This window comes from Ctenopharyngodon idella, chromosome 2 (assembly GCF_019924925.1).
Source record: "Ctenopharyngodon idella isolate HZGC_01 chromosome 2, HZGC01, whole genome shotgun sequence".
Taxonomy (NCBI): domain Eukaryota; kingdom Metazoa; phylum Chordata; class Actinopteri; order Cypriniformes; family Xenocyprididae; genus Ctenopharyngodon; species Ctenopharyngodon idella.
Window position 1 is genome coordinate 30924000 of NC_067221.1, and position 12044 is coordinate 30936043.

Genomic DNA, 12044 nt, shown 5'->3' on the forward strand with positions numbered 1-12044 from the left:
TCCCTTTTCACATTTAAGTGTATAAGAGGGTAAACTTGCATGGGAGACTATAGTGTAATATATCATTTATTTTTCTGTGTATGTAAAATTTTTATTGCATTACTAAAAGAATCACTTCAATTGTGTAAAATTAAATGTAGCCTAAGTATTTGTTTGTGTAATTTAACCTTTTTTTTTTATTCATCCACTGTGTTGCCCCGGGGTCCACTAATGAACAAATGTCCAAGCATAAGTATTCATGAATAACTCACTAAAGCATAAGTATTATAAAAATATTAGTAGTATTATATAAGTAAAAAAAAAAAAAAAACATGAAAAGATTCAGTAGAGCAGCAGAGTGACGCGAGGATAGAACGTTTGAGAAACAGGCTCCGTGACGTCACACTGACTAGCTGCATTCCAGTCCGTTGAAGAGCTCGCGCTGCTCATCTGTATAATCAGAATGACTTGGCTAGCGAAGGGAAGTCAAATGCTGAACGCCTTAAGGTTTTAAGGAGAGTTTTTACCCATTTACTTAACTTTGACTACACAAGTCTTACAAATACAGTTACTGAACATCTCCACCATTATTACATACCGTAGTAGTTCAGTCACACGGATTATGATCACAAAGGTATGGAACTGCTGCTTATTTACTCTGATTTGAGATAAATGCTTGAAATGTGAAATACTATCAAAATATGCACTGCATATATGTATTTAAAATCTCGATACTATCATTAATATTATGTGACTGCATTACATATGTCAAATGAACTTTTGTCCATGCTTGGTTTTTGCTTTGTATGTATTAGCTAACAATACTAGTGAAAAGTATAACAAACAGAAATATGTAAGTTCACGTTTTGGTATAAATTAAACTGTATGGCAATTATAAAAGGCAAAACAACTCAAAACAACAAAGAAATAATATGTAAAACATGCGAAAACTTGTGAAACAAATATTTGTTCTTTTATTTAGTTGACTCTTGCCTGTCATTGTCAAATACATTTACAAAAAATACAATTTTGAACTAGATAACCACTGACAGAGAAAACAAAAGTTGTGTAATTGAACTTTTTGACTTCTTGAATCTGAACAAGATTATTTTGCTTGTTTTAAGGAATTAATTTTGACTTATTTTGACGAATTTTGACTTAGTCTAGAAAATGCTTCTTGATTTAAAATTTTTTAGATATTTGGACTGGAAACAAGTCAAAAAATCTAGGTAAGAAAATAATTTTTTGCTGTGTAATTCTGAGTTATGTTTATCTCTTTAGAAAATGGTGAGTGACGTTCATCAGGCAGATGAGAAAATGGATAAAAAGACCAAAAAAGCGAAGAAGAAAAACAAGAGGGTGAAGTTTGCGCTGTCTTCTCCAGTTGATTTGATGGATTCGTCCACTACAGCTCCTGCTGACAGCGACAAATTGCCCAACTCTTTGAGCAAAAGCAGATTTAGATTTCTGCACCGCATTTTTGGCAAAATACGGTCATTCTGTCTGCCAAGCAAGTATTTGTCTTCTGAGCAGAAGAACAGCGATACCAAGACTGAGGCTTCTTCCTCAGCTGCAGTTGACAGATCATCTGAGGAGCATCGAGAAGCTGATCTGCTGGCTGCAACTCAGGAGACTGAACCCATCACATGTAAGATATAAAGCAGTTCTCCATATTTTCTACTGTATCTTTTCTTAATTCACAATGCTTCATTTGACTTGTTAAAGGCTGTAAAATTAAGATATATTTCTTTACTATGAACATTTTTTTTAAAGCAGGCAAAGAGTGTAAACAATAGATCATTCCTTGTATTATTATTTCTTCCCAGCAGTTGTTGAAAGGATAAAACTGTCTCCCAGCTTCGATGGTTCTTTCACATCCATAGACGCATTTTCTGATGAAGAGACTCAGGAGACAGAACCTTTCGCAGGTGAGAGAATGATAAAATCAGAGCTTATTCAGAGCTCACAATTAGTAAATTCTAATTTATCTTTTCTGCTGTGTTAAATGTTTTAATACCAGATTATATTTAATGAAGCATTTAAAATCCAGACTGGAACTCTAGTCTAAACATTTAAAAACAGCTTACATGCTGTATTGATTTATAATATCACCTATTTTAGAAAGTCTTTCCCGAGGCTTGCAGTTGTGCATGATAAAATGTTTGACTAAAACTGCATTAATTTTCTCTTCACAGATGTAGCTGTCGCTCCGACATTTGCTGCTATTGATCTTGATTGGTGAGTAAAAGGACTGAGTTTTGTGATGCTTCAGTTTATTGAATCCCTAACCTGCACAATATTAGGTAACATATGCATGATGTTTCCTTAGCCTTCAAGAAATTATGGACAGTTTAGGAAGTGAGCCGCTTGGAAATACCCCGACTTCAGCACCGCTGTGGGTCAGTGATTTGTTCGGACAGCAAGCAGCGACTGAACAGGACAGAGAGACGCAGGGTGATGATGCTGACCAAGCTCCTTTGGGGTAAAGACGTTTTTGAATGTTAAAAGTCTGGACATACCTGCCTATGCTTTATGACGGCTATTTTCCAAATTTTATAACAATAGTGAAGTTATCAAATCTGTGCAATAACACAGTCAGACAGAAGTAAACTATTTCCTGTGAATGTGTGAGACTTCCAGTTCATTAGATAAATAACTAGAGGAATAACCAAGTTCTGTGAATGGTAAAAACTTTTTGTGCAACAGTCCAGTGTGTTTATGATTATTATAATAAATTAAAATATGATTACAACTATTAGTTTGCAACATCAAGCAGCATATTGAACTCTTTTTTTTTTTTTACTGCTAAATAACTGGAAGCGAATGACACTGGAAGCCACACACATTCAAGTTAAAATGGTCCCACATGCTCTTACATTAAAAATATGGTGGATAGGAATTATTTAGGAACCACAAAATACACAAATGAAAACTCTTTTTTGTCTAGATACTGATACTGCTCTGCTCATTCTGAGGTGCATGCTGGGATGCTTTTGTCAACACTTGTTGGCTGCTTAATCTGGTCTAAATCATAGACTTAAAATGATTACATTTTGGTTTTGTATAGAAATTCATACTTAATGCTGGGTACACACAAACCGTCAAGTACGTAAGTAGAAGCCTTTAGATCAACATTTCTTAAGGACAGGAGAAGCTTAAATTCAGTCATTAGTAGTATGTCTGATGTTTCTTCTGAAATTTGTGTTTTAAAGCTGTCTACTTACCAAAACTGTCTGATTCTCTCACAGTCTTCCAAATTTAGGGAACACTTGCTATATGAACTCCGTCTTGCAGTGCCTCCTCAGTGTTTCCCCCTTCCGGGAAGATGTGCTTTCCCTGCAGGAAGACTGGAAAAATGAAGCCGTATTGCTTGGGTACCAACACTGATTCAACATTATATCTTAAATCTTCCTATTTAAACTGTTTGCCATAATGTAATTCTCATGAAATTCTAGAGTACAGCAGAGTAATCTTTATATATAAGCTTGGGAATTAACTACACCAATTCTGTACATATAATATTCATGCATTTCTTTCCAGAGCATTATCTGACTTGCATATGAGCAGGCTGGACAGCAGTGACTCAGAACTGAAGAAAAAGCTCTTGGCTAAAGTTAAAGGCTACATTGAAAATGATTATCCAAATTTCGAGGGAAACCAGCAGCAGGTGAGGACGTCTTAAACCAGGCATTTTAAATAGCAAGACTTCTTTGTTTATGCGGTTTCAAGTTTTGGTGAACTGCAGGTTTCTGGTCCACTTGCGTTCATTCAAAATTCATGCAAATTTTTTTTAGCATTGAACAACGGTCTTGTAAACAAAATGTGTTGATTTGTTCACAAGTTGCATTCAACCTTGCAGCTCTTTATCTGTCCTTCTCTTTCTTCTCTCAGGATGCCCATGAGTTCCTCATGGCTTGTCTGTTCTGTCTGAAAGAGGAGAGTGAGATTCTGAAGATATTTTGTCCCACTTACACTTGCCCTGTGGCCAATATGGAGTTCAGGCTCAACCATGAGTGCACATGCGACAGGTAATGACATTGCACATACCTACCTGCACTCAACAGTGATGAAGCAGTAATATTATACTATATACTTCTATTCATATATAAAATTATACATGCTCATTCAAAAAAATTGTGTAAAGAAGTGTTTTTCATTCTGTCGTTTTTAGCTGTGGCTTCCAGAAGAGCTTTCCAGAAGATTTCAACTACCTCTCGCTGGTAATCGGCCCTCAAGCATGTCTAACAGACAGTCTGCAGCAGTGCTTGAACGTGAGTGTCAGTGCTAAAGTGATTTTATTACATGAACAGGAGCATGTTGTTTTTGTCAAGTCATTTCTGATAGACTGATGTCTTTGTGTTCTTCAGGCATCTTCAATTGATTGTGCGTGCAGCCAATGTTCTGGCACCAAGGCCTCTGAGACTCTGAAGTTTCTCAGCCTTCCACAGTAAGACACACAGTTAATCAGTTACTACCTTAGAGAATAACTAAACATGAGTTGGTCCATCACTTCTGATCATTTGAATGTCTCTACAGGGTCCTGGTCTTTATGGTGATGCGCTTTGACATCACCATGTGCAAGCTGAAGGACCAACTGGAGATTCCTGAGGAGCTGACGCTGTCCTGTGTTGAAGGTGCGGCCACTGTTTGTTTTATCCAACTTCTGCAAATAATATTTCAGTGCTCTGTGGTTGTATTCTTTGAAGATTGTAGATAGACATGCTGTAACATCTCAATTACTCTAAAAGACAGGTTCAGAAAGATATTTGCATTTCTTTTTCATGTTTCAATAAGTGTTTTCTTATTTCATCTATGATCTTCAACAGAGAGCAGAAAGCAGCCAGTGTCAGATAAAAGCTCAGCAGGCCGCAGAACATTTTTCCAGAAAATATTGAGGAAAAGGAATAAAGTTACACCGCTAACACCACAGGAAAGGCATAGACAGCAATTTATGATAGACAGACAGACAGACAGATAGATAGATAGATAGATAGATAAATAAATAGATAGATAGATAGATAGATAGATAGACTGACTGATTGATTGATTGATTGATTGCAGTTCAGGAACATTTGAAACAGCTGCATTATCTTATAATCTTCATGTTTCCTAAACAGGAGGAAGTACCAGCTGTCATCAATGCACAGTACAGACTCAGTGGTGTTGTGTCGCATTTGGGAAGCAATTTGTCTTCTGGTAAGAATTTGTTGTACATTTCCAGTTGTCTCATTTGTTTATTCATTGGCCATGTGTAATTCTAGCCAGTCCCAAAGTTATACTAAAGTTTCTCTGTCTTAAAGGACACTACATCAGTCATATTCGTAACCCCAGTGAAGATGGATGGCTGCGGTGCAGTGACAATATTGTCAGAGAAACCAGCTGGTCGGAGGTGTCCATGGACATTGAGACAAATGGCTACTTGTTGTTTTATGTCAAAAGGTATTGAATCCAATAATATTCTGTTTTTAACATTCAGTGCTCACTTGTATTCAGTCACCTGCTTTGGGATAAAATGCTGAACTCTTCCTTACTGTTGTTTTTGTAGCTGAGCAGCGGCTGGTGCATGAAAGTTTTAAAGAAGTTGGAAAGCAACAGATGAGGAAGATCCCACCGCTTAATATGAAACTGCTCAATCCTCCTAGTCAGCGAGAATGGATCTTTAGAAACCCACATGCTCTGGTTTCTCTCACATCACTTGGTCGATTTGTGAGTCAAGAAGTCGAGTTTTGTGTAAAGAAGTGTTTTTCATTCTGTTGTTTCAGCTGTGGCTTCCAGAAGAGCTTTCCAGAGGATTTCAACTACCTCTCTCTGGTCAATGGCCCTCAAGCATGTCTAACAGACAGTCTGCAGCAGTACTTGAACGTGAGTGTAAGTGCTAAAGAGATTTTATTACATGAACAGGAGCATGTTGTTTCCATCAAGTCATTTCTGATAGACTGATGTCTTTGTGTTCTTCAGGCATCTTCAATTAATTGTGCGTGCAGCCATTGAACATTCCACATGGCACCAAGGCCTCTGAGACTCTGAAGTTTCTCAGCGTTCCACAGTAAGACACAGTTAATCAGTTTCTACCTAAGAGAATAACTAAACATGAGTTGGTCCATCACTTATGATCATTTGAATGTCACTACAGGGTCCCGGTCTTTCTGGTGATGTGCTTTGACATCACATCGTCTTCCATGTGCAAGCTGAAGGACCAACTGGAGATTCCTGAGGAGTTTACGCTGTCCTGTGTTGAAGGTACGGCCACTGTTTGTTTTATCCAATGGCTGCAAGTAATATTTCAGTGCTCTGTGGTTGTATTCTTCGAAGATTGTAGATAGAAATGCTGTAACATCTCAATTACTCTAAAAGACAGCTTCAGAAAGATATTTGCCTTTCTTTTTCATGTTTCAAGAAGTGTTTTCTTATTTCATCTATGATCTTCAACAGAGAGCAGAAAACAGCCAGTGTCAGATATTAAAAGCTCAGCAGGCCGCAGAACATTTCTCCAGAAAATATTGAGGAAATGGAATTTAAACCGAAAGTTACACTGCTAACACCACAGGAAAGGCATAGACAGCAATTCATGATAGACAGACAGACTGACTGACTGACTGATTGACTGATTGATTGATTGATTGCAATTCAGAAACATTTGAAACACAGCAGCATTATCTTATAATCTTCATGTTTCCTAAACAGGAGGAAGTACCAGCTTTCACCAACGGACAGTACAGACTCAGTGGTGTTGTGTCACATTTGGGAAGCAATTTGTTTTGTGGTAAGAATTTGTTGTACATTTCCAGTTGTCTCATTTGTTTATTCATTGACCATGTGTAGTTCTAGCCAGTCCCAAAGTTATACTAAAGTTTCTTTGTCTTAAAGGACACTACATCAGTCATTTTCGTAACCCCAGTGAAGATGGATGGCTGCGGTGCAGTGACGATATTGTCAGAAGAACCAGCTGGTCGGAGGTGTCCATGGACATTGAGACAAATGGCTACTTGTTGTTTTATGTCAAAAGGTATTGAATCCAATAATATTCAGTCACCTGTTTGGGATAAAATGCTGAACTCCTCCTCACTGTTGTTTTTGTAGCTGAGCAGTGGCTGGTGCACGAGAGTTTTAAAGAAGTGGAAAGCAACAGATGAGAAAGATCCCACCACTTAATGGGAAACTGCTCAATCCTCCTAGTCAGTGAGAGTGGATCTTGAGAAACCCACATGCTGTGGTTTCTCTCACATCACTTGGTTGATTTCTGAGTCAAACTTGCTCCTGGCGGTTTGATTAAAGGAGCACCCCATTTGCGTTCCCTCTGGCCCGGGACGTCTCATGGCAGCATCTGGGGACTAGGATTTGTTTTTGGACAGTTGGTGGCTGTGTTTTCCCTCACTCGTCCTTTTGGGATTTACATCATCCATTTGAGAGCATCAGAGGTTCATCGAGAGCAGTGAACTTTGCCAGTGCCAGCAGCCATATGACTGTTGCCCAAGACTGGTTGCCCACTGAAGCTTAGCAATGTTGAGCCTGGTTAATACCTGAATGGGAGACCTCCTGGGAAAACTAGGTTGATGTTGGAAGAGGTGTAAGTGAGGCCAGCAGGGGGTGCTCACCCTGTGGTCCGTGGGTCCTAACGCCCCAGTATAGTGACAGGGACACTACACTGTGACAAGCACCGTCTTTCGGATGAGACGTTAAACCGAGGTCCTGACTCTCTGTGGTCATTAAAAATCCCATGGCACTTCTCGTAAGGAGTAGGGGTGTAACCCCCGGTGTCCTGGCCAAACTTTGCCAGTGTCAGCAGCCATATTACCCTCTAGCCCACTGAAGCTAAACAGGGTTGAGCCTGGTTAGTACCTGGATGGGAGACCTCCTGGGAAAACTAGGTTGCTGTAGGAGGAGGTGTTAGTGAGACCAGCAGGGGGTGTTCACCCTGTGGTCTGTGTGGGTCCTAACACCCCAGTATAGTGTCGGGGACACTATACTGTAAGAAGCACTGTCTTTCGGATGAGACGTTAAACCGAGGTCCTGTCCCATGGCACTTCTCGTAAAGAGTAGGGGTGTAACCCCGGTGTCCTGGCCAAATTCCCTCCATCGGCCCTTACCAATAATGGCCTCCTAATAATCCCTATCCATTGAATTGGCTCTGTCACTCTCTCTCCTCTCCACCTATAGCTGGTGTGTGGTGAGTGCACTGGTGCCATTGCACTGTGGCTGCTGTCGCATCCTCCAAGTGGAATTTGCACACTGGTGGTGGGTGAGGAGAGAGCCCTGATATGATTGTAAAGCACTTTGGGTGTACAGTAGTACATATGAAAGCACTATATAAATGCCTCATTCATTCATTCAGTGCTAACATCTCTTAAGGATGAAGAAATTTTTGTGATCCCAACCAACTCAGCTGTTGTATTTTACTAAGATACAGCTGAGATAAGATACACAATCACAACTCTGATGATCAGGAAGGAGAGCGTTCTTGACAGAGAACGCTCTCCTTCCTGATCATCAGACTTATGATTGTACAATCAACAACTATCTTGTTGAGGCAGAGGAGGCAAACATATATTTATACATTTGCCACACTCTCAAAAAAAAAAAAAAAACGCCAGACTGCACCTTTTAAGGTACAAGCGGCCGTCACTGGGTACCGTCACTCGGTACCCCTAATGTACCTAACCTCTATTTAGACCAGATTTGTACAAGGTGCTTAAAAGTGCTTGAAGTACTTAAATTTGACTTTTTGAAATTTAAGTCCTAGAAAACCTTTGAAAACGTTTCTCAATAACAAGTATGCCAACATTATAATATAAAATATTATTTATTGAACAATAATAGCCATTATAAACTTTCTGTTATTAAATATGTTGTAAATTGTATTTTGGATACTTTATATCTGTAATTTGAGTAAAAAAAAAAAAAAAAAATATATATATATATATATATATATATATATATTTTTTTTTTTTTGTGCAAACAAGTCATTAGATTGCAATTTAATTACTATGTAATTATAGTCCTTTGTTTTCTTCTGTTATTACATCTTTTAATAAAAATATTTTATTAAAAGTTTATGCCCTCTTTCTATTTGCTCTTCTATGCACTGACAATTCTAGGGCTTTGGTAATGTTCCTATACTTAAAGTTTGCATGTGCTCAGGATAGGGCTGGATGATTCATCAAAAAGTAATCAAAACCGAAATTCAGAACCTCTAATTGACGTAATTTTCCCATGTCGGTTATTTTGGTTTTTTAATCCTGTTAATACTTCCCACTTAAAAACATACTACCGCGTGTGTAGCCCCGTGACTCCGCCCCGTCCAGTCAACACACAGGTGGATGCAGAGTCAACACACAGAGACGGCGCGCGAGCAGTTAACCTTGTGTCTTCACTAAACTTTGTCAGTTGTATGTGTTTTAACTGGTTTGCCAGTTTAGACATTCAAGCGATTTAGACGATCGGATGTGTATTATTATATCGAGCTACCGTGCTCGTGCAGCTGCATTGTGGCACGAACACTCATACAAACAGTAACGTTAGCTGCACAAAACGTGAAGATCGCGCGCACTGAGGAGCAGAAACTACTTGTCAGCGCTGTCCTGTGATTTATCACTAAAGTAGCTAGAAACTCAAAAGTTATTATAGCATATATTTTTCTACTTTTGAAGTAACTATTTACAACCCACAGCTTCACAATGAATTAATATGACTAATTCACACATGCAATCGCTCTCATTACGTACTGGTCCTGTGCTAATTTATCTTTATCTGATTTACAGCAAGCAGAAATCTGTAAGAAATGTTACGAACCATAGATAAAATAACTGCTGAAAGTGAGCTGTTATGTCAGACCACTCTTTCAATAGGAAAAAATATCCCACCTTTAATAGTCAGCATATTTACAGTACAAACCTTGTCAGTGAACTATGAGGGCAAAAAAAAACAAAAACAAAACAAAATAATCGTTCATTAATTGTAATCGAGGTAAAATATTCAATTAATCAAGGTTTTGATTTTAGGTCATAATCGTCCAGCCCTAGCTCAGGGGCACATTAATGCACGGGCTTACACGGGCTGAAGCCCAAGGGCCTGCAGTGGGTAGGGGGCCTACTGACTGCATAAAAAAAATATATAATAAATAATTTTTTTTAAATATTTTTTTAAAATAAATTTTAAGGTTTGCAGATAGTTGCAATACATTCAGATTTACATAAAATCTACATTTCTTTAATTATTGAGATGTGTAATTTGCCGCCCTTGGCGTTGATTGGTTACTAGACGCATCCCTTCTTTAACCAGTCCAGTGTGGCTGTATGCGATATAGTGTAAACGATGGCGGATTTTAAGAAGCATGAGAGTGGGGCACAAAAAAAAAGAAAAATACACAAACTTAAAACGCAGAACACAACCAACAGCTTTTAAAAAATATCCCAGGATATTTTAAGCCTGCAGCTCCAGATAGTACCTGCTCTGCAACAACTGATGTTAACCAGCCTTTAGAGGATGCTAGCCATTTGCGACGGACTGCATGGATCTAAAACGTGCACTGTAGACGATCAAGACAGCGGCAATAGGGATGGGTACCGAGAACCGGTATTTTTTGGACCGGTACGTAATTGGGTCGATACCGGACTACCGATAAGCTTCGGGACACACGATACTGTTATCGATACTAGCGTTGTTTTATCTCCGTATACTTTGGTGTTAATGGCGATTTAGAAGCTGCTGCATGTCATTTGTCCACAAAGGAGGCAAGAAAAGTAATACTTAAGTATTTACAAACTCAAGCAATGCACTGTATTTACTCAGTCTCCGTCTGTCGTCTCCCAGCTCCAACTGCAACTCCCCTGCTGCCTCAGGCGAAGGTAACATTCATTATAAAATAAGCCTTTAGTTACTAGTTAGTCGAAAATCAGTAGTTACCTCTTATCAATTCCTTTGTGTGCATTTCAATATTACTTTAAACCATTCGGAGGACTCGGGTCGCTGTTTACTGTGCTGCACACACATCTAAACCATGTGTACAGAAAAAAAAAATATTTTAATGCAATTTTAAACCATTCATGAGCACGACATCTCGCGCGCTGTTTTTTTTTTTTTGTGTGTGTGTTGCACTGCACACACATCCGAAACGTGCACACAGAAAAAATAATTTTAATGTGATTTTAAACTAATCAAGCCAAGATGACTAGTGCGCCGTTTTCTTTCAACTTTTGTGATACTGGTGTTTCCATCATGAACTGGGCCTTGAATAATTAATGAGATTGATTTCTTCCAGCTGTATTTACACTGTTTTATCATTGCTTTTGTGGTTATGTTTAGTAACTTGCCATTTTGTGACATTTGGAGTTCATTTTCTACTCAAAATGGCACATACTCTCAAAAACAATCCATTGAATGTTAACATCATTGTGTATTGCGTACCAAGTATTGAGGTCTCTGTGTTCAGGTGCTGCGTTACTTCTCATTTGTAGATATGGTGTTTACACAATATCTATTGTATTATTTACTTAGATGTTTCTAAGTAAAGCATACACTTTAAAAGCATGGGTTTAATTCAGTGTTATGTTATAATAATAATATTATTATTATTAAAATGTATTGCAAAAGAAACTTCAACTAAGTAGAAATTACTCAACCTTTTACTGGCCAAGTTAAAATTACTTATTTTCTTTGTTAATTTTACTTAACTTAGTTAAGTAGAGTTACTTAATTCCATATTTGAAATTTACTTAAAAAAACGTGTGCAAAAACTTGCGAAAGAAAAATTAAGTAAATTTTACTTATTGTTTTTTTTAGGCAAAATTTCTTTGTGTAAGTGTTCTTTAGCCTGTTGATTTTTGTTTATGATATTCAGCTACAATGACATGTTTTGTAATATGACTTTAAATAAATGTGAATGATAAGGTTTTTTTCTTTTATCTTATTGGAATCGAAATTAGGAATCAATATCGATAACCAGAATAAGATTCTTTAAAATTCTGGTAGTGGGATTAGAAAGACACTTTACCTTTTCTCTCACAGCTCTCTACCATCTACCTGTGTGTTCAGGCTTCCTCAACTCTGTGCAAAAGAGTGTTCTCGAC

General features: G+C 38.0%; 1 protein-coding gene across 8 annotated transcripts; it reads left to right on the forward strand.

The window, feature by feature from the left end:
• Positions 1-239: 239 nt before the first annotated feature.
• On the forward strand, positions 240-8837 carry LOC127502983 (ubiquitin carboxyl-terminal hydrolase 37-like). Of its 8 annotated transcripts, none has more exons than XM_051876513.1 (20): positions 278-613; positions 1261-1627; positions 1806-1907; positions 2175-2217; positions 2309-2461; positions 3228-3353; positions 3520-3646; positions 3871-4007; positions 4151-4250; positions 4347-4426; positions 4516-4613; positions 5097-5175; positions 5280-5418; positions 5525-5658; positions 5742-5847; positions 5938-6025; positions 6113-6219; positions 6664-6742; positions 6847-6985; positions 7060-8825. In XM_051876513.1, exons 1-13 carry the CDS (start codon positions 602-604, stop codon positions 5302-5304), a joined length of 1449 nt encoding a protein of 482 aa, XP_051732473.1. In that variant the 5' UTR covers positions 278-601; the 3' UTR covers positions 5305-5418; positions 5525-5658; positions 5742-5847; positions 5938-6025; positions 6113-6219; positions 6664-6742; positions 6847-6985; positions 7060-8825. The 8 variants fall into 8 exon arrangements, with proteins under 8 accessions (XP_051732513.1, XP_051732501.1, XP_051732491.1 ...); XM_051876523.1 differs by having other exon boundaries at positions 5742-5841; XM_051876504.1 differs by having other exon boundaries at positions 5525-5841.
• Positions 8838-12044: the final 3207 nt, after the last annotated feature.